General features: G+C 32.2%; 1 protein-coding gene across 1 annotated transcript in view; it reads left to right on the top strand.

Moving 5' to 3' along the window:
* The window catches only part of Cdh12 (cadherin 12), a 646,257-nt gene extending 622,546 nt beyond the window's left edge, over positions 1 to 23,711 (top strand). The window contains exons 10-13 of the mRNA XM_076856175.1: positions 12,112 to 12,233; positions 15,665 to 15,782; positions 20,265 to 20,516; positions 23,135 to 23,711. Of these exons, the coding sequence (XP_076712290.1) occupies positions 12,112 to 12,233; positions 15,665 to 15,782; positions 20,265 to 20,516; positions 23,135 to 23,634 (992 nt within the window). The 3' untranslated portion in view covers positions 23,635 to 23,711. The remainder of the gene's footprint in view (positions 1 to 12,111; positions 12,234 to 15,664; positions 15,783 to 20,264; positions 20,517 to 23,134) is intronic.
* The last annotated feature ends 3,370 nt before the right edge of the window (positions 23,712 to 27,081 follow it).

The raw sequence follows: 27,081 nt of genomic DNA, 5'->3' as shown, positions 1-27,081 counted from the left end.
AACTTATGGAAAAATGTACCTTGTCATAGGGAGAAGAGGGAATTACAGGTGGGGAAACTGCTTAAGTAAAGTCGTAGAGGTATCAAAGTTCATGTTGAGATCAGATCCTGCAACCTTTGTGGGACAGTTGGATGTACAGAGGGAATAGAGGGGAAAGATTGTCTGTAGTCTCATTCAGCTATCTAAAGCTTCACTGAGAATTTAGTTTTTCCTATGTGTTTGAGTCTACCCTCATTTTGTTGTTTCTACCTGTATGTCCTTTGCTTAACACCTTTCTAAAAGGCATGTATTTCTCCAACTTTTTTTGTTGGTGGATTTGGAATGCATTTCTTTAATCCAGCACTGACTGCCTCACAGTGTATTATCTGGTTCACTGTGATTGACCAGGGAGCTGGTGACAAGGGTGAGTTGCAATTCTTTGTGGTGTCTTACCAGCAGTACTCTCCTACTCTCCTTCCCCCGTTGATTGGATCACTTTTCAAAAAAGTTATAATATTTCTATGTATGCTATTGAAAAGTAATATCCTTGGGTTGCCTTTTTTTTTCTACTATTGTTCCTCTACTCCCCAACTATGATCACAAGTATCACAGTCATCTGGGATTTTTTTTTTTTTTATAAGACAGATGTTTGGGTACATTCAAGTCACATTGGATCAGAATTTCTGGGATTATTGTCAAGAAACCTGTACTGGAAACAAGCACCCTATGTCATTAAACAAACATCAGGTGGGGAAACTGCTTAAGCAAAGTCAAAGAGGCATCAAAGTTCATGTTGAGATCAGATACTGCAACCATTGTGGGACAGTTGGATGTACAGAGGGAATGTTGCCAAACTCTCCAGTGTCCTAAAGATGAGCACAAATTGAGGGAAATAAAAATGTGAAACCTGTCACTACTCAGCATAGATGAGGTTTGATGACTGCATGAAGCAATTGCTTATGATTCTAAACCCATGTCATTTTTTCTTCCTTCAGTTGCCCAGATAATTAACCTTCTCTTACTTTTCATAGAAGCCTTTTCATAGATTCCTGGTAGAATCTAGGTAATTTGTCTACCATTTTCTAATTTCCTTTTTTTCTTCCCCCAAGTAACTATTTGAAACTAATTTGTATTCTCAAATGAAAATAAATTTTATTTATACTAGAATTGGCAACATTTCAATAGTAGTTCTAAGAGTGATACTGTGAAGAATGAATCACTTGTAAAGTTTTCAAACTATTTCATAAAGCTCTGCAGTGTATCATATAACATGGAAAAAATAATCATTAATGTCATCTCGATTATCAGCTTAATTTAGAAATGTTGCCATTTTGCTCACTATTCTATGCTATGTAAATATAATGAAATCCAAATTTATGTTGTGAGAGCTTATATTTTATTTTAAACCTTCAACTGCTTATGAGTATACAAACATAATCAAACTGCTTAAGAGTACTTTAAATCAATATAATTGCTTCAACAAAATCACATGTACAACATTAATGTCAGCCTTATTTTTTACTTAATTAGTATCAGTTTTCTCAGGAAGTAAAAACTACATGATGAACTTTTCACCTAATTGCTGAAATCCATATACAAATATATATTTATACAAATATGATATATAAAGTTCCATTAACACAGAAATATTCCTTTAACCTGACAGAGTTCAAGATAGAAAAAAAAATATCAAAACTATTACATTGACATGATATATCATATCTAATCTATTTGTAGAGTGATATTATCAATTTAGCATGAACTTTTAGAAGAAATGTCTTTATCTTATACATCTTTGATTCCAAGGTATATTACACATTATGAACTACATGGATATGTTTGTAATTAATATATTGTGAATGTTCAACCTTTCTTGAAATATATTACATATTAATAATTTAAGTCACCAACACTACATTATACCTTCTATTCATTAGATTCTCAAAACTATTCATCATGAGTATAAATACAACAGCAATATTTTAATATTTTTTCACTTATTTATTCCTTAGTGTATCTTAACATGCCATTTTTAATGTTTATAAAACAAAAAAAAACTTCATTAGATGGGCTTATGGAATAATGACCATAAAGCACAGTATACTGTAAAAAAAATAGCATGTTAAAATGTCAATCAAAGGAAAGCAAAGAAGGAGGGTGCTGTGGGAGCAGAGAGAAAGGTATCAGGGAGTACCTCCACAATAATGCTGCATGTTAACTACAATGTCAGGGAAAAGATATTAAAATTATTAGTATATTGGATACTAGAAATATCATCTATTTCATTCTTGATTGGAAAAGCACTGATACTAAGAATAAAGTAATTGAATATAAAAGAAATAATTAAGTATATGGAAAATATTTAGGGTGAGTAAAAGGTGACACTCTTTTGTATTTGTCTTTGTCTCTCTCCCCATACTTTTCTCATCCCTATAATAAAGATAATCAAGGTGAGAAAAAATTAAGGTTTGTGTTCTGTTCCAGCCTGTGTGATATTTCAATATTATTGTGAAGAGGTAAAATCTGAAAAAATGAAATAGAAGTATGAATTGTATTTTTGAAAATGTATGTTGATTGAAGAATAATTAAAAGGATTTAAGAAAAGCAGGTTTGGAGAACAGTAGAAAAAGCTAATAAAAAATTTTGTCATAATTTAAGACAAAAACTTTAGTGTTCTATGAAGCGTTGACAGTGGATGAAAATGGAAAGATTAAAATGATGAAAATTGAAACTCATTTAATGTGAAAACACAGGGTCGGGAGTGAGACATCAGTATTAGGGGTCAGGTTTCAGGTAGGAGATAGGAGTAAGGGGTGCAGTAAACTGATGTAGAACAGAGAAACAGAAATAACGGTGTTTGCAAACTCTGAGCTTAGTTTTGAACATAAAGGGTAGAATATGCTTGCTCCTCATACAAATCATTGCCATCAATTGTGTATACTTGTCATAATTCAGTAATAATTTAGCTTTGAAAAATATATTTGGTGGGGCTGGGGTTGAGGCTCAGCGGTGAACCCTCACCTAGCATGTATGAGGTACTGTGTTCGATCTCAGTAGATATATGTGTTTATCAGCAAAATAGATTATAAGTGAGTATGAAAAAGAAAAGTTAAGTAAACTGAAAATGTGCCCTTAGAAGAAAAAATGATGAGGAGGTAGAAGGACAAACAAGACATGAATGCATAGAAATGAACAAATATTTTTAGAAACTATAAACCACATTTTGATTAATCAACAAAATATAGAAGAGGCTAAAACACAACTGATTATTTTGTGCATTATATTCTTATTGCTTTTGCATCTTAGTTGATTATAATGAAAGAAAACTACATAGAAATATAAAATATTAATGATTTATTAAATCTCTGTAACTGGGTGTTTCAGAAATTTAATTACTTACCAAAGGACATTTGTTAATTAATTTTGGTACAAAATCATCTTTATTATAAAATTAATATTAGTGAATTTTATGTGTTTTCAAAATTCAAATATTTCAAATTATTTATTGTTCATTTATTAATTTTATTTACACTTATCTTTAACTAATACATTAAGGTCTAAAAAGTATACATATTTGTGGAATAACAAGTAATATCTCAAAATTTTTGAACTTTTGTAATATTTATATCAGGATCACTCACTATATCTATTGCCTGGACATTAATCATTTCTTTATGGTGAAAACAGAATCCTTTCTCTAGCTTTCTGAAGTATACAGTATAATTATCTCTATTTCTATTTTTATTGTCATAAGTAATAGAATTTCATTTTGTTTTCATGGCTGAATAATATTCCATTGTAAATATCTACCAAATTTTCTTTATTTATTTATCAAGTGTTGCACTTCTGTTGTTTCTTTTTCTTGGCTACAGTAAACGTGGCAGTGTATTTTTTCTTTTTGACATACTTATTCCATTTCCTTTGTGTATATACCCAGGAGTGGAAATATTATATCATATGGTAGCCCAATTTTGAAGTTCCTGAGGGATTATTATTCTGTTTTCCTAAATGGCTGTACTAGTTTACATTCCCACCAACAATGTGTATGGGGTCCTTTTTTTCTATTTTCTCCCAGCACTTGTTATCTTTAGTCTTTTGATGACAGCCATTCTTGCTGGGATGATGAAATGCCTCATTGTGGTTTTGATTTTTTTTCCCTGATGATTAGTGATGTTTAGCATTTTTTCTTATTCTTTGTTGACCATAAAATATTAATCTAATGTTGTTGTAATTATTATAGAGGCAGTAATTTGAGAATAACCTTTTATATTACAAATGGTTTTACATAAAGTAAAATAGAATTGATAGGTGTATAGATTTTATTAAGCCTGGATTAATTCAGGGAACATACACTGAGAACCAAGGCATCAGTGGGGCATGATCCATACAGTTTTCTTGTCTTGTCAACTCCATCTAAACTGTTTTAGCTTTTCAGCCTAGTCTGTTTTTAATACTATATTTATTTGTTTGTATATTTAATTGAGTATAATGTACTAGCACTGTGTTATATTCTGAATGTCAAGGTAAATATGGCACAGTTCTTGTCCTCAAGGAATTCAAAGTATCTAATACTTCATATTATTTTAAATTTATATATATATAAATTTACTCTTCATACAGTTTTTATTATGAAAAATAAAAAGATTAGTGGTATTTTTAGGGATTTCTTTTCCTTTGGAGATCACATTTTGTAACCAGAAGCACAGAAGGTAATATTTGACTTTACCATAGGCATCTATGAATAATTTAAATCCTTTTTATGGATTGCTCAGTCTAGTTGCAGATCACACCACTAAACAGAGCTATCATTAAACATAGTTTAACTTGACTTGCAATTTAGAAGTGAACTGGTTTAAAGAGGAAAGCCAAAGAAAGCCTTTATTATTCACTCATTTACATGTATCATACTGTTTGTACAATTATAATTCAGTTTTTGGTATAAAAGGCTACAATTCCAATTTTGAAGTGATTGTAGTTATAATTTAGTACACAATCACAAAATGGAATTTTCACTCATATAGCTATTCCAAAGCACTTGTCATTTTTAAATAAGGAAGCAAAGTAGTTCCCATGTTTATTAATATAACCAGAACCTGGTATTTGTTAGAACTTTACAATTTTCAAAACATTTTGTATTAGACTTCTCACTTGGTTCTAAGAAATGTTGCATTATTTGACTATATTTATTGAGTATCTACAGAGCTGAATACTGCAAAACTCTCTCTTGGCTCTGAAAGGGGTTTCCTCATAGCATGGTGGCTGGAGTGCATTATGAGGTGACTTGCAGAAGAGAGGTGATAATTGCCTGGGCAATCTAAGGCAGCATGCCTTCTTGCCCTTCAGTTCCTTCATAGACATCTCAGATCTCAGGATTTGATAAAAACACTGAGGAGACTCAGAATTCTGCTTTGGCTTCTGCAGAAATCTTAGGGAAGATTCTGCCCATTTTCTCACCTATTCATAGATATAAAATTTTCAAATTTTGTAGATCACTAAGACACTATGGCAGATTTAAATCTGGTACAGAGTCTCAAGATACTATGTAAAAGAGAGCTCTCCATAAATGTATTGCCTTCGATTTGCTCTCTATGAAACCACTTGGCACTGAGAAGACCTGGGAGAGAATAGTACAGTTACATGAATTTTACATTCTCTTTAGGTAACAGTCTTATTTATCTAGGATTATCAATGTTATATATAAAGAATAGTCACTAGTGACCTGTTTGTAAAAGAGATTTCTGATTTAATTTCCAATTAATAACAGGCAGACTAGAGTTATGGGAACATGAAGGGAATAATTTTATTAAATGTACTAATTGTGTTAATTCCCACATGCTTTCTTTTTTAAAAACCAATTTACCTGCAGTCCTGCCTGGCTTAAGTTGACAGAATATGTTAACAGTCCTCAGCACACTATCTGTTATATGAAGGAAAAATGCAGGCCCAAATGCCAATTAGAATACAAATTATTCTCTCTGAAAAGGGGGGCTTTTTACACATACCAGATCCTATAACTCAGGATGAAAAGTATAATCCACCCAAATCATAAAATCTATAAGAACAGTTTCCTGTGAGTACAGTCAGCTTGGTCCAAAGTGACCTACACTTGTGATGACAGTGAGGACTTGAAAGTCCAATGTCATCCTGCTATCAGTCAAGACAAGAGATAGACCTGGGTAGGATTCTCTGGAAACTTCCCTTGGATCCCCAATAAAATTAAAGACAGGAAAGGAAATATTCTCATTCTCTGAGAGGACCAACCCACCATTTGCCTTGAGAATGTTCCCCTTTCCTATCACCACCTAGCTGGACTGGCGATGAACAGGGATCAAAGGAGCTGACTGTATCAATAACTAAGAAAATGGTTAATTAACCACACAGCACAGAAACATAAGACAGGATGGCTCTCCTCGGTGACCCCAAGGGTCAGCTCCAGCACTGGAAAGACAAAAGATTTGGGCTGGGGATGTGGCTCAAGTGGTAGCGCGCTCACCTGGCATGCGTGCAGCCCAGGTTCATACAAACAAAGATGTTGTGTCCGCCAATAACTAAAAAAAAAAAAAAAAAAAAAATACAAAAGAGTGAGCACATGGGAAACTTTCTATTTATTGGGGAAAAGATATTCAAGAATATTCCACTCAAATAAGGCAAGGATTGGGTTTCAGGGGGTTGCCCATTCCCATTAGGTAACGCCCAGGTAGGGCTTGAAGTGGGCTCTGTTGCTGAGCTAGGGGGTAAAGGCCACTTGCTCTGCACAGCTTTCATGTTTGTGCCAGACCTGTGCCCCCATAGCTACAGGCCTGGGGAACGAGCTCAGCTCAGGGGCAAAGGGTGTCTCCCCACACTTTCTGCTTTCCTATCCCTCCAACATGCTGTTAAACTCATGCCTGTTACTCTAAGGAACATGTCTGAAGTCTTTCTGTCCTGATCCCAAGAATCAGTGTTTGCATGGAGGCTAGAGATAGGGGGCATGGTTTGCTTCATGCTACCTCAACAAGTTCCAGCCCTGTAACACAATGGTGGTGCTCCCTTAAGGTTTTATCTCATTCCCACAAGCATTTGACACTGAGGTTGATCTTAACATCCTCAGGTAGTGGGGTCTGTCTTCCTTTCCTTTGAACTTAGAATGGAACTAAAGACTGCTCTGATTAATATAGGGAAAAAGTATTGTTTTGTTACTCTCTTAGATTTTGAAAGCAGTGGCTTCTGTCTGGGTTTCTCTCTTTCTTGTCATGTTTACATGTGGATCATAGTCACTACACTATTTAGAAGCCCAGACTACATGAAGAGTCCTGGGAGAGTTCCTATGTGTACATTTCCAAATAGTTCTTAACAGACCTGGAGCCTTGAGCACCTAACATGATAATAAAGGAAACTTCACACAGCCCCAGCTAAAAAGAAAAAAAAAAAAAAAAAAAAAAAAAAAAAAAACATCTCAAAGACCAGCGCCAGTCTTCTTTAATACAATTTTAAATATTCATCATTACCAGTAGTTATATATTGCTGCATAACAAATCACAGATTTTATTTGGTTCTGAATTCTAAAAAGATTTATCTAATGGGAATGGTTAAACAACTGGAGACCTTTGAAAGATTGTATTTTTATCTGATTCCATGGTGAAACCCTCCATAACATTGTTAAATATAAATGACAAGAGCAGATATTCTTTCCCTGTGTATATTAGAGAAGATGTGTTTAGTTTTCACCATGATGTTAGCTCTCAGTGTCTTAGGGATACATTATCAGTTTGAAGAAGCTGCCATTAATCTGAGTTGCTAATCTGTATAGAACTTTTATAATGAATGGATGTAGGATTCTTTTCAGATACTAATTTTGAATTTGAAATTTGAAATTTGGTGTGACTTTTTTTCTTTCTTCCACCGGTACCATCAATAAGTGTTTATTCTTTGATGTTATATTAACTTTGCTTCATTAGAATATCATTTAAGTGGAATTTAAATGGTCTTTGCTTCATTTGGTTATTATTATTATTTGTTAAATTCTGGGATAGATTCAACATTTTTTATGTAATTTTTTATTTATATATGACAGAAGAATGCATTACAATTCTTATTACATATATAGACTACAATTTTTCATATTTCTGGTTGTATACATAGTATATGCACAACAATTCGTGTCTTCATACATATACTTTGGATAGATGACTTGATTTAACATTTTATTAAGGAATTTTGGGGCCTTTGTTTATAAAATATGCTGGTCTGTACTTTTGCTTTCTTGTGAAGTTTTTGTTTGGCTTTGTTATCAAGTGATAAATGTTTCCTCTATTTTGAAGAATTTACACTATTTGGTTTTTAAACGTTTGATAGAATTTCTAGTAAATACATATGGAAAAAGGCTTTTCTTTGTGAGGAGATTTTTCATTATACCTAAATTTTCATACCTGTTTTAGGAACACAAATGTTTCCTATTTCTTCTGTCAGTTTTGATCATTTGAATCTTTATAAGAATTTGACCATAATTTTTTAGTATTTTTGCAATAAAATAACTTATCATATTTCTTTACAATATTTTGTTTTGTTTATGATTAAAATATATTTATTATTTTATTCTGATTTTGGTAATTTTTTTTCTTTTTCCTATTTTAAAGTTGTACTTTAAATATGAATAAGCAATTCTAATTCTCATTCATTGAGTGAGCATGAGAACAGACTGCAATATCGTTTAGGATTTGGACAAACATCTGACAAAATATTTTGAAGGCATGAGAGACATATACAGAATACTTTCTTTTCTTTTATTTCTCTTTTTTCTTTCTTTCTTTTTTTTTTTTTTTTGGTACCAGGGATTAAACTCAGGGGCACTCAACCATTGAGCCACATCCCCAGCTCTATTTTGTGTTTTATTTAGAGACAGGGTCTCATTGAGTTGCTTAGTGCCTTGCTATTGCTGAGGTTTGTTTGACCCTCCTGTCTCAGCCTTCAAAGCAGCCATATGTGCACCCTGCACCTGACCAGAATTATATCTTGGTTATCATAAATGGACCACAAATTATTAATTAACAGATAACTAAAATATAAACAAAGTAGACTAATGATAATGGAAATTTAAACGGTCTATTAGGAACATCACAATTATGTGTGACATCAGTTGTTTAATGTTTACTAAGCCCATAATTGAATTTGCTTTTTTAAGTATTAAATAATAACTAAACCCTGTATAATTTTGTTGTCAAATATTTGGTCATTATACTCTTGCTGAATCAAAGTTAAATGAAATTTCATTATTGCTCTGTGAAATATAGATTAGATGGGTCAGAAAGAAAATATGTCATTACTTTGTCAACACACTTTAGTAAATTATATACCTAAATGAAAGAATGCTGCATTACTTTTATAAATTATATACTATGGCAAAAAGTTCAAGGCTTATTAGACTTCAGTAGTTCTCAAACAGAGATGTTTCTTCCTACCTAGCTTGGCACTAAGGAATTCAGTATTTTGTTTTTAAGCCCTTAATTATGAAAAAATTAAAAATGTATTTAATAGAGAAAAAATAACATAATTAAATCCATAAACCCATTACTCATTTTCAGCAATATGAACATGCTGTTGTTATTGTTTTTCTTCTATCCTTGATTGAACATTTATTTTATGGTTTTTGCAATGCTGGCTTCTGACATTTAATTTCAGGAAATCTAGGTGTCCTGCGGGGCACAGAATTGTTTCACACAACAAAGATTTGTCTTAGTTAAAACGCTTAAAGCATCCCCTGGAGAAACACTATTAATAATAAGTTATTACAGTATTGATGTTTTTTTGTGACACTTTACTCATAGAAAACATCAACTAAAATGACATTTTAGGGCAATAATTAAATAATTCAAAGAATACCCAGAATTTTTGATGAATGAATGTAGGTCTGAATTCATTTTGATAACCTTTTTATATATTATAAAAGTAGATTGTTAAGATAAATACAATTGAGGGATAAGACTTGTCTCCTCTTGAAGAAATTCCCTCTCACTCTAACCTAATGAAATAAAACTCCTACCCTAGAAAAAAGTGGAAAAGAAATTCTCTATCTTCATGTGGGCTCTGGACTTGAACCCACTTTACCATGTAAAATGGGAAGTAGACTGTTTCCCATTGTCCAGATGTTGAACATGTTGTCATTCTTCTTAACAGCGAAATCTAAGACATAATATAAATTATTTATCTATTTTAAGTGGCTGTATAATTATCAGTGTGCTTTTTAAAAATAATAATATATAATAGAATTGAGAAGCACTAAGGAGCCAGAACATCTGATTCCAAGTCAGCATTTTTACCTTCACTTGTGGTTTTTGGAAAAGTCACAACTCGCCAATTTTTTTAAGAGTTCCATATGCATAATAGGGTTGATGATAGTGTCTATATAATAGTTACCATGAACCATAAATGAGTTAATCTGTATAATGTGTTTTAGAATGTTGTTGATTCATTGTTAACTTTTTAAAGTATTAAGCATTTGTTTTATTTTTATTGTTGATATACAGTTTCTTTAGAAATTTAAACCAAGTTTAGCAAATTTACTGACTTTTATCCCTATTCTGCACTACAGAAATGTAAGTACTAATAAAATAACTGTCTCTAGCTAATCTCCACAGAATATAACTGGTCATAAGAATAATAAGAATTTCACCAAAACATTGAAAGTTATGTAAAACAGCATCTTATTTAATACAACAAATCTATGAGGTAGGACTTATTGATATCCTGTGTTTTATATGGGGAAACTCAGTGAAATAACTGAATAAGAAAGGTTCAATAACTTTTGAAAACTAAGCCAAAGTTTTTCTTATCAAATAAGTTAGTATGCTTTCACCAATATCAATGTCTACATCATATGTATTTTCACAATCATTCTCCAAGATTAACAACATATTTTTCATAATTACACCAAATATCCTCATTTCATATATTCTCTGTCCATACTGGTATACAAGAGTAGATTTCACAGTGACATATGGCAACGTGTTGATATTTTTTGTATTAACGTTCAACATTTTTTAAATTTCTTTCTACTGAATTTTATAGACTTATGACAATCAGTCATTCAAAATATTTGTGTACTCATTTCTTTAAAGCTTTACAGATAGAGGTGTATAAGAATATTTTGAATTTTCAATAACACTATAGAAGAATTTAACTTCTTCTACAGAAGAATCAAGACAGAATGTATGGTAGAATATATACGTCTTTCAATTTTCATACTCCTGGACTTACATTTTTAACTTCCCATTCTTCTAGCTGTGTGATCTGGGTAGGCCTTTAAAAATTTGAGACAACTGATTCACCTATAAAATCTTAAAGGTAAATTTTGTATGTTGTAAGCTAAAACTTACAAAATATTAAAGTATTATGTTATAAATAATTTATTAAACTAATTATTTATAGCATAATACTTTTATGTTTTGTAAGTAATACTTTTATGTTTTGTAATAAATTATTTAGAGCATCCTTCAGCAAATGACAGGTAGCAAAGGATAAGTTATTAGGTTGAACCCAAACCCTGTGATGGGATTTTAACTGATACCTTTTCAGTTGAGATTTATTTTGATACTGTAGAAAGAACCTATTCTCTAACAAAAGTTTGCTTATTTTTTTCTTTCATATAACCAACAAGTAATTTCAGGATATCCTAGTTTTCTCTGATATTCCTTGATTTTACTCCCTTAAAGCTATTTTCCTAATTATAACTTAAGTAAAGCAATTTCTCTTTCTTCTTGATACTCATTATTCTTTTATTCAGGAAGAAACTTCTGAGATGATTAATTTCAAAAGGGTCATTTAAGATGTAAAACATGGCAGAGAGTAAAATTTTTACTACATTTGTAAAACCTAGAAAACTATGTTTTTTAATCTAATAAAAATATTGCTAATGGCAAAGATTACTCTTGTGAACTAATCCTGGTAAGATAGGTAAGTCATTCCACCAGAAATGCCCTAAACTTATAAAATGCCAGCTAAGTGGTTGGTCTTACCTAATGGCGAGTTTTAGTTTCCTGGTAATATGCCTTGTTTGTGTTCTGACACCTAAGCAACAGTGTTGCACTGATGTTCTTTATTGAAGAAAGAATAACTAAAACAATTTGAATCATAATTTATGTTTTTATGTTTCAACAGGTAACCCATTATTAACCAGCAAAGTCAACATACTAATTAATGTCTTAGATGTCAATGAATTTCCTCCAGAAATATCTGTGCCATATGAGACAGCCGTCTGTGAAAATGCAAAACCAGGACAGGTATCTTACAAATAGTGTGAATCAAGAATATATAAAACTATTGGTGGTACACACTTGTAATTTCATTGACTTGTGAGGCTGAGAAATGAAAATAACAAGTTTGAGGTCAGCCTCAGAAATTTAGTGAAACCCTATTTCAAAAAGAGAAAAGTGAAATGTAACTCATTGGTAAAGAAACCCCGGGTTCAATCCCAGAACCCACTGCCCCCTTCCAAAAAAAAAAAAAAATGTTTAAAGACATATCATATGTGTATATTTTCAACTCTAAGTCCAGACATATATACATGTGCATATGCTCATATTTCAGAACAAGTCCTCATAAAATAAATCATAAGAGATATTAAACTTGTGTGGATTATGGTGAAAATAATCCCATGGGGAATAAAGTTTTGATTTCCTAGCAAGTTCTTTGGATTATGCATTCTGCCATTTTCGTACTCTCTTACTGTAGCTTTTCTAAAGAACTTAACTGTGAGCAAACACTCTATGCTGATATATTGATGTAAACTTCAATCACTTTTAAATAACATAACCACTTACTTAGGTAAATTGAATGAGTTTTAATTCTTGAAATAAATTTTACATTTGAAAGAATATTTTTAAAGGGCACGCTTTAAAATTTACTGTCTTTCAATTTGTGCATGTAATACTACTTAGTAGATTATTTGTCCAAAAGCTGTGCACCAGTGATATGTACTATCAATATAACTATTATATGAAGTTTAAATAAAATTTAGAGCCCATGTTCACTCTAGTAACTTTTCAAGTGCTCAGAAATTGTATGTGTCAAGCAGACACCATTTTGGTGAGTAAAGTTACATTTTCATAAGCATGGAGACTTCTAGATTGACTGTGTTGTCCCAATCATTCATAGATGATGTGAGGAAATCACTAAATGAATTACATTACTACATATTTTCATCATGTTACCTCAAATAAGAAATCTGCATCATTAATTTATAATAGTCACAGAATGGATTAAACCTTATCACCTTGAAAGCATCCACAATATTCATGGATGTCTGTTTCGCTTGTTCTGCTCCAATGTTTTTAATAGTAGATGCTATATAAGTATTTGAGCATAAATTAATTTTTTTGGATAATTGGAAAATTAATAGAAGTTTACAAAAATTCTACAAATTAACTATTTTTTCACTTTTGAGGAGCTCCACTGTGCCAAAGTATATAAAAAAGCCATTTTTTGTCTTCTGGATACTTAGGAATATCAATAGTATCAGACTAATCAAAATCTTATAATGCTCCAAATGAAATTAGCCTCTGGGAACAGAGCTCTATTTAGCTATATTTGTCTAATAAAGTAAAAGATTTGAACTACTGGTACAAGTCCATGTCACTAGAGATCAACCAGATTTTCTTATTTGTGGACAAAGTAGTGAAAAATCTGTTGTGTTCTTGCGAACTCTATATCAAAAAATATCTTTTGGGTTTTTGTGTCCTACTCCTCAATACTTATGTTCAAAGCACAGTGCTGAAATGTCCCTTAAGTTTGCAGGGTGTGTGATATATTGCCATTTTCTGCTTTGGGTACCCAACTATAGCGCCCCTGGCCTACAAACCATGCATAGCAAATAGCTCTCTCTTCTGGATTATTCTTGAATATATATATAATACATACATGTGTATATATGAATATGTGTGTGTGTGTGTGTGTGTGTGTGTGTACTTTTCTAAAAAGGAGAGAAATAGTAGGGAATAAGTTTGTCTTATGTAAGCCTGTGAAAATTTATGTGAGAGTTATTTTCTTCAGGGCAGTGCTTTCCAAATAACGTTTCCAGATAAATGAATGTCTTTAATAGTTTCTATATGCTGTCCTAAGACCATTTTCTTTCTTCAAAAATATGTTCTTGATATTTTGTTGTTAAATATTTTTTAATTTAATAGTGGCACTAGCTAACAGCATTAAGAAAACAAAATAAAAATTGACAATCAAATATTGGTCCCTAAGTAATGTACAGAACTTTTAGGGGTGAAATTCTATGGTTGGAGTACATTGGTCTGAGTCAAAAAAGTTAATTTTTCAGGATATGTATTAAGATTCTTTCTAAATTATCATATCCCATTGTCTAATGATGAATTATAAAAGTCTTATTTATGACAATTATACAGGGAAAATAAATTCTGTGCAAAGAATTTGAACTATGGTAAGATTAAAATTTCAAATCCAGAATCCAAAATTCCTAATTTTGTTACTAATGCTGCACTGATACATAAATGCCAATAACAGCTGTGATTCATCTATCCATCATTTAGGTATCTCTCTGTGTGCCCAAATATATGGGAAGGTAAATTGTAGTCAGGAGACTGGATTTAACCAGGAATAAAAACCAGAAATAAAACAAAAATCAAAAGCATCAGTTTAATAGCATCAGCCATATGATGAATATTTTACACAATTATGGCAGGTTACCATAATTGAATATAAATGTCTTCCTCTGCCAGATTGAAATTTAGTTCAAAAGCATGATCCTCTGATCAGCACACATCCTTTGTCTTTTCCCACACATGCTTCCTGAAATTAGTCTGTCTGGCACACAGCTATTGGATATGTTGGTTCAAAAGTGCCTGAAAGTCATTCTGATTTTGTTTTGTTTTGTTTTGTTTTTGGTGGAATGGAATCCATATTCTTGTGCATGCTAAGTAAGCACTCTACCACTGAGCTGCCTGTCTAATCACTTAAAGCCATTGTAACTTGCTTATCTATGTAGTTAATTATGCATGTTATAGTTTGGCTCTGAGAAATTACTTTTGATTGTTTTCAAATTTAAGAGCATCTTACTGAAATATCAGGAATTTAACTAGACTATGTGCTACTTTTGGTGACAGTGAAGAACATTTTTTTGAAATAGAGATTGTAATGCTTATCATGGAAATCTATAATAACATATTTTTGTTCCTAACCAATGAAGGAAAATTAATGTAACAAAAGAAACAATATACAAATTCTTTCTTTGTTTCCCATTGTTTTATACATGAAAATAAAACTCATTCTAACAAACAACAGTTCTAAAATTTTGCTATTTCTAGCACTTTTAGATAATCAAATATTTTGTTTCCAGTAAGCAGCTTCATGTTTAGGCTGGAAAGAATTTAATTCATCTAATTTAAAATGCAAACAAGTACATTTTAATTTCATTTTGCTTAATAGTGAGAATTTTCGATGCTGTTAAGCTTTTCAGTTTCACATATATTGATTTAGAATTAACCTGTGTCCTATAATTGAGCCTGCTATTAAAACCTGTAAACATTTAGAAAATTGTTAATAAAAATTATGTGTGAGTAATTGGCCTGTTGAAATGAATTCAAAAAGTATAATTTCTGTAGCATGCTTCATTAAATGGATTTATAAACCTGTTATGTAAAGTTCCTTTCAAAACTGATTGACTTCAAGTTTAATCTTAACTTTGTTTCAGATAATTCAGATAGTCAGTGCTGCAGATCGAGATCTTTCACCTGCTGGGCAGCAGTTCTCCTTTAGATTATCCCCTGAGGCTGCCATCAAACCAAATTTTACAGTCCGTGACTTCAGAAGTAAGTATAAACACTTAAAGATTTACCTTTTTCAAGTAGCTTTTTCAAAGGGCACACATAGAGGAATCGATACTTTTCTTAAAAGCATTCCATTTTGTAAAATAAAGAAATCCACATATGAGAAATCCAACATTGTCTAAATAGTAATAAGTTAAATATTTATATGGATCTATCTAGAAGGCCAATGTATTTCCACCATACAAAGGAATGTCTTTTAATGAGCCATGCATGTAAAAAGCTACCAGACAAATTGAAAGTTGTTCCTATCAAATATATCCTTTGGCTTCCATGCATATTTCTTGTACATACAAATAGGTAACTCTATAGTATCTGTTTTATTTTAATAACACTCAGTATAGCACTGGTTACTAATGTAGATATTGTAATTAGAATGATTCCCAGGCCATACCAAAATGGTTGACACTCAGAAAATTGTACTAAACGATGAGAACTTCACCGTACTTGTATTAAATTCATGTATACAAAGTATGAAACATAATGGTTATAATATATTACTGCCACTATAATTTTAGTTATCCCCTCATATACCATGTTTACACTTACTTTCTACTACTATTATGGCCAGCATTGCTACTACTTCTGCTATTACTATTGCATGTGACACTATTATATCCACTACAAAAAACATAAAGAATACTGGATTTCAGATGCTTCTCAATGTATGATAGGATTATGTCTCCATAAACTCATCATAAAGTTGAAAATATACTAAATTGACAATGCATATCATATACCTACCCTACTAAACATCAGGGATTAGCATATCCTATCTCAAATGTGTTTAGAACAGTTTGTTAATCTGCAGTTGGTCAAAATCATCTAACAGATTGTCTATTTTAGAATAAAGTTTGGAATATATCATGCAATTTTTAAATATCATACTAAAAATGAAAAGGGTAATAATTTCATACTATAGGTATGCTTTCATACAACATATGGACTAAAAATATTTAACCATGAAGTTGGGAACTGTCTATATTAAGGTTTATGTGTTCTCTATTAAGTAATTGCAAATTATAGTTTTGCTTTTTGCCTTTTTGTTTGTTTTTTGCTTTGACATTTTTATCTCTTAATTTTTTTTTTTTTTTTTGATTTTATAAATAAAGTGACCACTGGAGTTTAAACTTCAGGGGCACTCGACCACTAAGCCACATCCCCAGCCTTATTTTTATTATATTTTATTTAGATACAGGTTCTTACTGTGTTGTTTTGAGCCTCGCCTTTGCTGGGGCTGGCTTTGAACTTGTTATCCCCCTGTCTCAGCCTCCTGAGCCACTGGGATTACAGGCATGTGCCACACTGCTCCTGGCTTCAAAATTTCTATATGCTAAAAAATAAGAATTGAAATGCCAATTTTTATAATATTGGGTAGTGAGAAGCTAAAGTTTTAATAAATTCTGTTTCTAGAACTAAGTACTTAAATTATAATGGGATGATAATGATGGTGATTATTGGTAGATGCCTAAGGATGTTTTGAGAAAACTGGGTTTGCTTTAAATAATTAGAGAAAGAAATTGGAGTACCCATGTTTTGTCACCAAAGAAAGTTGAGTGAGAATGACTCAATGCTGGGGTCTGAAGCACAGCTGTACATGAAATAGCACCCCAAAGTTGAAGGATTTTATGAATAAAGCAACCACATGTTTTATCATGAAAATGGTAACACTTCTGAGAACAGAAGTAGAAAATATTTATAGATTTCAGTTAGAGCAACCCATCTAAAATAGAGCTGTCCAAAACAAATCAGGTCATTATGTTCACACTATTTATAAATAAGCTAAAGGTATAGTAATTCAAATAGAGTAATTTTATAAGTCTTTGAAAAGTTTATGCAACAGTATAACATGTTCAGATTTTCATTTTGGGAAGATCAGTCTTATGTAATATGGAAAAGACATGAAAGGGAGAAAAGACTAGTCCTGGCACCTTTGCATTATTGGGTGAGACTGGCTGTGAAAATGAAGACAAGAGGATGGAGAAAGAATTCATAGAGCCCAATGCAGGATGCTCTTGGTTTAATTCATGAATATAATGCAGACAAATCAGATTTCCAGATCATAAGATTGACGCTCATATCACTTACTCACTCTGAGTATCTGCTATGCCCCCCTAATCGGTCTTTGTTGGAAGACCAAGATAATCATGATAATATGGACCAGACCCTCTGGTCTCAGGAGCAGTGTTTGCTTACAAACTGCACATATACCTGCTACAGAATTTAATGTCAATTATTGCTCTTCTTTACTGCAAGCTATATTTGTACACTTTTTAGGGTACAGAAAATGTTTTAAGTGGGGAAATGAGGTTTACTGTACCTTTTTTATCTCAATATTGACAATGTACAATTTTCATGCAATCTATTTTCAAAAAAATAATAAACTGAAAATAAATATTTTAAATATCCCAAAAGATTCTAGACATTGTGGTGCATTTCTGTAATTCCAATTATTCAAGAGGATGAGACAGAAAGATCACAAGTTTGAGGCTCTGCAAACTAGCGAGACCCGTGTCAAAAAAAAAACATAAAAGGCTGGGGAAGTAGCTGGGTGGTAGAACATTCCTGAGTTCAATCCTCAGTATTGCTACAGAAACAAATAAACCTATTAATTATTTTCACTCAGGTTACAACACTTAAACTTTGTTCCTTTTCCTCAGATTCATGTAGAAAAACATCAAGTGCTGAAGATTTTAGCATTGCTTAGACTAGTCTCCATTTTTCAATCCTTATTGTCCCCACAATCATTTGACACGTAAATCTAATTGGGAGTATCCTAGTAGACACCTGGCATTTTTAAGTTTTGTTTCTTAATTTTAAAGTATTATGTCTGTAATAATAACAAAGTAATCTTACCAAAACAAACCCTGATCTTATCACATTTATACTTTGCTCATCAAGGTACTTCGTTTTTCAGTAACTTCTGATGGCTCCATTGAGTATCTACAAACAGTACAATGTAACATAATGGAAATGATAACATTTTTAACAGACTTATATTTTATTGAGTAATATATTTTTCTAATTTTTTAAATCTATTTTCAAGTGGGAATTATGAATGTTAATATATTGATAAATAATAAACTACATGTCAATTTATTTGTAAAAATAAAACATTTGGGGGGAGTTTATTGGAAATAATAATGGAGAGTTTTCAAATAAACTAAAATTTATGCTTTCATGTATAGAAACATATAAGAAAAGAGCAAATGAATGCAAAATAATATTTTCAATAGAAACATTAATTAAATTTATATGAAATGGAATTTTGGTGTCTTTTATTTCTACAAATATCACTACTATTAATTTTATTCAAGTTAAAATGATTTTCCTTTGTAATTACATTAAAGTGGTAATAGTTCATGATTTTCACAATTGTTATGTATTTTTACATTTATAATTGGAATGTATTTTTCCATCTCTCTTATTTTATCTGATGTTCAAGAGTGAAAGCATTTAAATACCTACACACACACACACACACACACACACACACACACACACACACTCATACCTGCAGTTGTCTGTTGGTATGTTAAGGATTAATTCCAGGAACCTAACACCCATAGAGTCCAAATTTTTCAGAAATACAAATTCCTTATAAAGCATTTCATAGTATTTACACATAATCTGTGCACAGTCTTCTGAAAAATTCAAATCATCTCTACATTACTTATTATACCTAACAAAATGTAAATGATACAAAAATAAATAGTCAATTGTACTCTTTATGTATAGCAATGGAAATTTTTTTCCATTGCTTGTTTTCTCAAATTTTCAATCCATTGCTATGGAATGTGTGAATATGGGGGATCCGTATATAAACATGTATATTTGTTTATGTATAAATGATCCATGTAAAACACAGGAAAAATCACAAGTTTTAATCTGAAAGAGTCAATAGATTTTTTAAAAAATAATCTTTTTAGTTGTAGATGGACACAATACCTTTAATTAATTAATTAATTATTTTTTTTTTATGTGGTGCTGAAATAGAACCCAATGCCTCACATGCTAGGCAAGCAAGAACTCCACCACTGAGCTACAACCATAGCCTCCGTCAATAGATTTTTAATGAATTTTAAAGAATAGATTTTTATATAAAATATTCAACAGATTAATGCTTTAATTTTTTTGTTATGCTAATATGTGTGGAAATATTCTTTTCCTCAATGACATTTTCATATAAGAAAAAAAAAAAAGAGTAACCCAACGACTTCTTTTCTCATAAAACATTCTGTATTTTTTTCCAAATACGAAAGCTAATTCTCGCAGCAGACAAGATTAGTGTTTACTCCTTTTTTAAGGATTATTTTTCTGGCAGCTTTCATGATGATATATGACATAAATAATATAAGGTTGCATTTTACCAATTCAAGAAGGTCTTCTTATACTTAGTGGATACCAACTTAAAGAATTGAAGTGAAACTCGCAGTCACCATGTTATCTGAATGTCCTGTTTTGTAGACAACACAGCTGGAATTGAAACCAGAAGAAATGGATACAGCCGCAGACAGCAAGAGTTATATTTCCTCCCTGTTGTAATAGAAGACAGCAGCTACCCTGTCCAGAGCAGTACAAACACAATGACTATTCGTGTTTGTAGGTGTGACTCTGACGGTACCATCCTGTCTTGTAATGTGGAAGCAATTTTTCTGCCTGTTGGATTGAGCACTGGCGCTTTAATTGCAATCCTACTATGCATCGTTATACTTTTAGGTTAGTTTCAACATTGATCAAGTTCTCTCTCTCACACTCCTATGTCTCTATCTCTCTCTTTCTAGAGCGTGCATGCTCTCCTTCTCAGTTTACCATGTAAATAGATTTTTGTTCACTGAGCTGTCACTTCTTGTTATAATTTATCTATATTACAATATTTTATGAGATATATTTTTTATTTAATCCCTCATAAATCACATCATTTAAAATATAAAACTGGATCTTCAAGTTTGTGGCCTTTGCAAAATGAGATTCTCTCTAAAAATATCTATTTTTTGGCAACAATTTCTCAATTCATTTTATATTCTAGTAATTACTACAATTGAATAAAAGATCCTATAGTCTTCTAAGAAATGTACTAGGTGAACAAAAGCTCTCAAATTCTGAAAAGAGAAGAAAGAAAAGGGCAGTAAAGAAATAGAATATAAAGGAATCCCCAAATTTTATTTCCTTCGGTTAAAACTGCCTTTCAGAAGCAATTCTTCTTCCAATTTCCCCACATCCCCTCACATCAAAATTTTAACTATTCTTACTCTGAAGAAAACTGACTAAAATATCTAGGCACAGAACAAAGAAAAAGGACTGAAGTAAAATGTGTTCACCATCTCTGTGATAGTGAATGTCAACCAACTTCAGGGCTTTGCCTCTCCCATCAACTGTTCAGCTTTTCTATTTCACTTTCTAATTTATTGCCATATTCACACTAGTACAGAGAGATTTCAATTTTGCATCACTTCTTTAAAATCAAATTACAACAGATACACTGCTGGGCACTGTGGGATAAGTTTGTATATGCATATTTTCCATTCAGGAAAAAATATTCTGAAAAAGATGAACACTTTCCAGTAACTGTAGGATAGAAAGCAAAACTGTTAAACCACTTGTAGGAGGTAGAACATGGAGTAAGGAATGATACCTTGTGGGAACATGCCTTGAGTCAAATGTTCATGCTGTCTTGAATGATAAAGTTGTAGTCCAATTTACATGTGTATTATTAATTACATCTAAATAACTTTCATAAGCATAATGAAATATTATGTCCTTATAATTTATCATAAATAAGTATTAGTATCTATTTGTGCTGTTGATATAAAACTTAAAAGAGCACATTCAAAAAAATTCTAACATCTGGAATTGAACATAATCAATTAGGTTTAAGTTCAAATCAAGTGTTCCTTTCTCATTCTGCTCATTTGTCTTGTAACTACTGGAATACCAGAGTAATTCCATAGCAATTTAGCAGCTCTGCACTATCCCTATGACTTAGGGAATCCCAAAACCTAGGAGACTTGTTTGATTGCCTCCTGGGGAGAAATAACTGAGTTTCATCGTGATGAAAGAACTCTATAGTTCTATGACAAGAGTCTTCCAGACTCTTCCAATATAAGTCAAAAGGATTTTGCTCCCCTAATTATTTTTAATTGATTAAAATGAGTAGGCACATTGGGAGTGTATTGGTCTATTTGTATTGCTACCTTGAAACAGGGTAGCAAGTAACATGTCTGTTCATCATTACAAAGCCCTGAAATCTACCATGCACTCCTTTATTCCATGCTTCCTAATGCCTGCAAAATACCTGTGCTATTCTAGAGGCTGTGAATTCACTGGAACAGAGTAGTGAATATTGGCACTCTTCATCTTTCCATGGTGTCTGCTTAAATATCCACTATTCTTTGACTTCTGTAACCAATCACAGACTTCACTAGGTCTGCCATTTTCATTTCCTTTGTGAGTTGATGGGAAGCCCAAGAATTCAGTGTTACTTGATTTTCTTTTAGGTGGACTTCAGGGAAGTCTAAAATAGTCTGCTTTACTTTCATGATGACTCCTAAACCAGTTTGCATTCAGGAATTCTCTATGAGGCTTTCAGTCTCTCACATACTCCCCAGGCAATCAAACAACAGTCTCTTAGGTTTGGGGATTCCCTAAGTCATAGGGAAAGTGCAGAGCTGCTAAACTTCTCTCAAAGTCCCATTGTCCTCCCTAGGTTCCCTCCCTTCTTCCAATGCCCTGACTCTAATTATGGAGAAAGAGAAATAACCTAGTTTCATCATGATGTATTCTTCTCTACTCTCTAGTTTTATGACAAGAGTCTTCCAGACTCTTCCAATGTAAATCAAAAGGATTTTGCTCCCCTAATTATTTTTAATTGATTATCTCAAAAAATTACTTATTTCATTAAAAACACAAATTTCCAATTTCCAAATGAGAATACTACAATTTGGAAATTAACCATGATATTTACATCTTGCAGATGATGATATTTAAGTGTTGTTTTTTTTTTTTTTTTTTTTTTTGTATCAATTCTTACAACTCTGTATAGTTAGAACATCCCCACCCCCACCCAGGCATTTTTGTCACATTGAAGTCTAAAATACGGAAATATAAGGGCAAAAATGATATTTTGAATAACTGTTCTGTGGTTTCTTGTTATCCTTTCCAAATAAAGTTGTTGACTTCAGACAATGAGAAAAACATAAACACATACGTGCTCCTATTGATTGTAGTGTTTTTAATCTAAGACTGGAAACAGCATGCCTTGATCAATTTTAACTTTCTTGGAATGATAAATGACTCATCTGCCTTCTTTTCCCCAATTACAATTTGTCTCCTCTCAGCCATAGTTGTGCTGTACATCGCATTGCGCAGGCAGAAGAAGAAGGATACTCTGATGACCTCCAAGGAAGACATAAGAGACAACGTTATTCACTATGACGACGAAGGAGGTGGAGAGGAGGACACGCAGGCCTTCGACATTGGGGCGCTGAGAAACCCCACAGCAGTCGAAGAGAACAAAATCCGCAGGGATATCAAGCCAGACTCTCTTTGCCTGCCCCGCCAGAGGCCCCCGGTGGAAGACAGCACGGACATCAGGGACTTCATCCATCAGAGGCTGCAGGAGCACGACCTGGACCCTGCCGCCCCGCCCTATGACTCGCTGGCCACCTTCGCCTACGAGGGCGCAGGGTCGCTAGCCGGGTCGCTCAGCTCCATTGACTCGCTGGCTACTGATGCTGACCAGGACTACGACTACCTGGCCGACTGGGGACCGCGCTTCAAGGTCCTTGCTGACATGTTCGGTGAAGAAGAGAGCTACCACCCCGACAAAGTCACTTAGGGAGAGGCGGAGGCTAGGTGCAGAGGAGGAGAGATTTTTTAACAGGAGCAACACAAGTAGACATCAACCCGCGCACACACAGGCTTTATAATGCAGGATTCTTTTGACGATCTGGTTTCTAGCAAGTGGCTATATTTATCATACTGTCAGTTTTGGTTTTTTCTGTCGACACAAGATAAATCCTATAATATGTACTTGCTTTGTTTTGTTTTGTTATTTCAGAAACACGCTGAGACAAGCTCAGGCCTATTAAATACGATTTACTGACATGACAACCTACAACGAAGATAGCTATGTGGCATCACGGTGGAAGAGTGTTAGATTTTTCTTAATTCCACTAAAGTGCCTATTGAAACTCTTATCATTTAAAGTGGTGTACCCTACACTCTGCTGTGATGTGGTTGCAGGATTCAGTGATAAAGAGGAATAAACAAAGACATCTTCAAGGAGCAATAGCACCCTGCTGACTCTTCTCATTCCTTTTGAGACAAAAAGGAAACTCTGAACTCCATCTTCTTATAATTCAAAAGTGTTTCTTTTTAAAACTGTATGCCAAGACATATTTGCTTTTCCTACCCTTTCAGAAAATTGAAATAAATATAATAATATCAAATTAAATATGTAACCCATGAATTTGAAAAGCAATGTTTGATCGTAACATCAGTTCATATTAAAGAATGTTAATTAAAATATTACTTTTTTTCCAAAAAAATAAAATTTTAAAAAAGAAATGGAAAAAAAAAATCCCTCTTTATAAAGGGAGGCCTCAGGGCTCAAATTCCACATTAAAATAAATATTGGTTTTGTTTTATACTGTAGTGGTGTGTGGAAATTGGTTTTAAAAAGTCACCAAATCATTTAAACTCTCAGTTGTAGATAAAATACCAGCTTATATTTCTATGAATATTTTCAAAGGGAACAACAGCTATTAATTTAAATAGAGAAAGAGCAATTCATTACAGTTTCTTGGATTTTATTACATTCTAGTGATTCTTTCTTGGCCAATGGAAAAAAAAATACATATCAAATAACATAGGCTAGATGTACAATACATCTCTAAATATTTTTTATGTTATTGAACAAATGAGTCAGGGACTTCAGAATGTTAAATCCAATGACTAAATCTTAAAAGGGACACAAATGCAAAGTCAGGCAGCTGATGCACTTACTAACATGTACTTTGTGAATGCCATTCTATACTACAGCTCAGAGTTACCTCTTTGCTATCTCACAAACAACAATCCTCAGATTCATCATCCTTTACAACTTCCCTGTAAATAGATTTTCAATTTGATACAAGTTTCTAAGAAATATCAATTTAATGAGCATATTAGTAAACTTCACTCATGTTAATTTCAACTGGATTGTATACTATTTAGAAATACACATAACAGATATCAACTAATTAAAGTTGTATATTTCTCAATATTAAACCTATAAATGTGTCTTCTGAAAGATTAACACTATGTATAATTAGAAAATTAAAGTTGTAGTTCCATCTGAAATCTAAGATCAATATCTAACTATAGTTTTAAAATATCTATGAATATATTTAACATTTACAAGATCATAAAACCAAGAATTCACATATGGGAAAATCACGTGGAAATATGAATAACTGGTAAATTATACTCAGCCTTTTGCACACACAAATGCTTACTTTAAAATTATCTATTATTGATGCTATGGCAATGGGATCCTTCAAATCTGCATTTCCCGTCTCTTTCCTCTTTCTACCAGTTGCATAGTTTCCTTTTCTCCTTCTGAGGAATGACTGACGAACTTGCTTTCCTCTACTGATCACCCAGTTTTTACTTCAGTCTCATTCCTGAGAACTACAATATTCATGTAGTATAATACTTTCTAATATAGTACACTTTGGGAAATATTTACATACTTTTTTTAGGAAGCTTATAATATCATCATCTTTCCCAAGAGAAAAATTAAGATAATTTCTAGATTTGCCCACACAACATGATTCACTGTAATGAAGAAAAACCTCCTGAAGAAGGTTAATGTGCAATATCTTTCCCTTTTGAAATGATTATTATTGGCAGAAATTATTGCATTTGACATTTTGTAAAGGAATATCATTGGATCTACATTCAACAGAAGCCATGTGACATGAAGAAAATTAGGAGGGGCAGATTATGTAAAACCATGTGACTAAAATACTAAGCAAAAGTATGAAACTTGTGGATCTTATTTTAATCATATTAATAAATTTTATTTTTAGGACATCTATCTCTTTTACATTTTCAACACTATTTGTGTGGTAGGGCTACTTTAACAAAATATCAAAGATTGAAATGCTTAACAAGAGGTGCTTTTCCTTACAGTTCTGGATGGTTGGTTTCTTCTGAGGCCTTTCTCTTTGCTTTAGGATAAATCCTTTGTTCTGTGTTTTTACATGGTCTTCACTCTGTGTTTATGTTTTTATTTATTTTTTTAAAAGAACCTGCTGAATATTAGATTAGGTCTTAGTCATGTAACCTCTTTTTTACCCTACTAATCTCTTCTAGGTCCTTATCTTTGAATGCAGTCGCAAAGACAAATTAGGAGATAGATTTCAGCATAGGGATTTGGCATATAACAACAATACAGATAATCACAGCAAACTTTTTTTTTAACCAAAAAAGCATTTGATTTCTAATAGCCAACCACCCAATTATGTCAAAAGAAAGTGAAGAAAATAATCTTCATTACAATGGGAAACTAGAAAAATCGATATGGGGAAAGATATCTGTTAATATTAACTAATTAGAAGTGTTACAGAATACTTTTTATGCTATGACAAAAAATAGATTTAATATATCAATATTTTTATTTTTAAATATTTTTTAGTTGTAGATGGACACAATACCTTTATTTTTAAATTATTTTTACGTGCTGCTGAATATAGAACCCAGTACCTCAATGTAGCAGGCAAGCACTCTCCCACTGAACCAGAAACCCAGTCAATTTTTTAAAAATTTATATTAACAATCACAAAACTTCATTCAAGCTTTAAGCAATATAAAACTACTAATAATTTATATTTATATGGGTAAATATTGACTATTAACTATAATTAAACTATAATTTTATTGTCTTGCATATGTATCTTTATACAAATATATATGTACATATTATATATAAGTAAGTATGTTATAAATTTTTAAATATACTACCTTTGATTTTATTCAAAGAATATTTATCAAGATCTAGCAGTGAAACTCTGTGATTGATACACTAGAAATAATCTAAAATTGCTTTTGTACCAAATTCTGTCTCTGACTAGTAATGTCCAAGGGTTGGGCAAGTTCCTTCTTCATCTCTCAATGTTCTAGTGGTCACTGTGGTAAACTTAATTTGTTGCACCCTAATGTTTTGTAAACTTCCTCTAAAATTTATTGGCTATTAAATTCTAGCTATAATCACAAGTCCATTAAATCATTTGTGGATTAC

The sequence above is a fragment of the Callospermophilus lateralis genome, chromosome 5 (assembly GCF_048772815.1).
Source record: "Callospermophilus lateralis isolate mCalLat2 chromosome 5, mCalLat2.hap1, whole genome shotgun sequence".
Taxonomy (NCBI): Eukaryota; Metazoa; Chordata; class Mammalia; order Rodentia; family Sciuridae; genus Callospermophilus; species Callospermophilus lateralis.
Note: the sequence above shows the minus strand (reverse complement) of the source record. Positions and strands in the feature narration are given on the sequence as shown.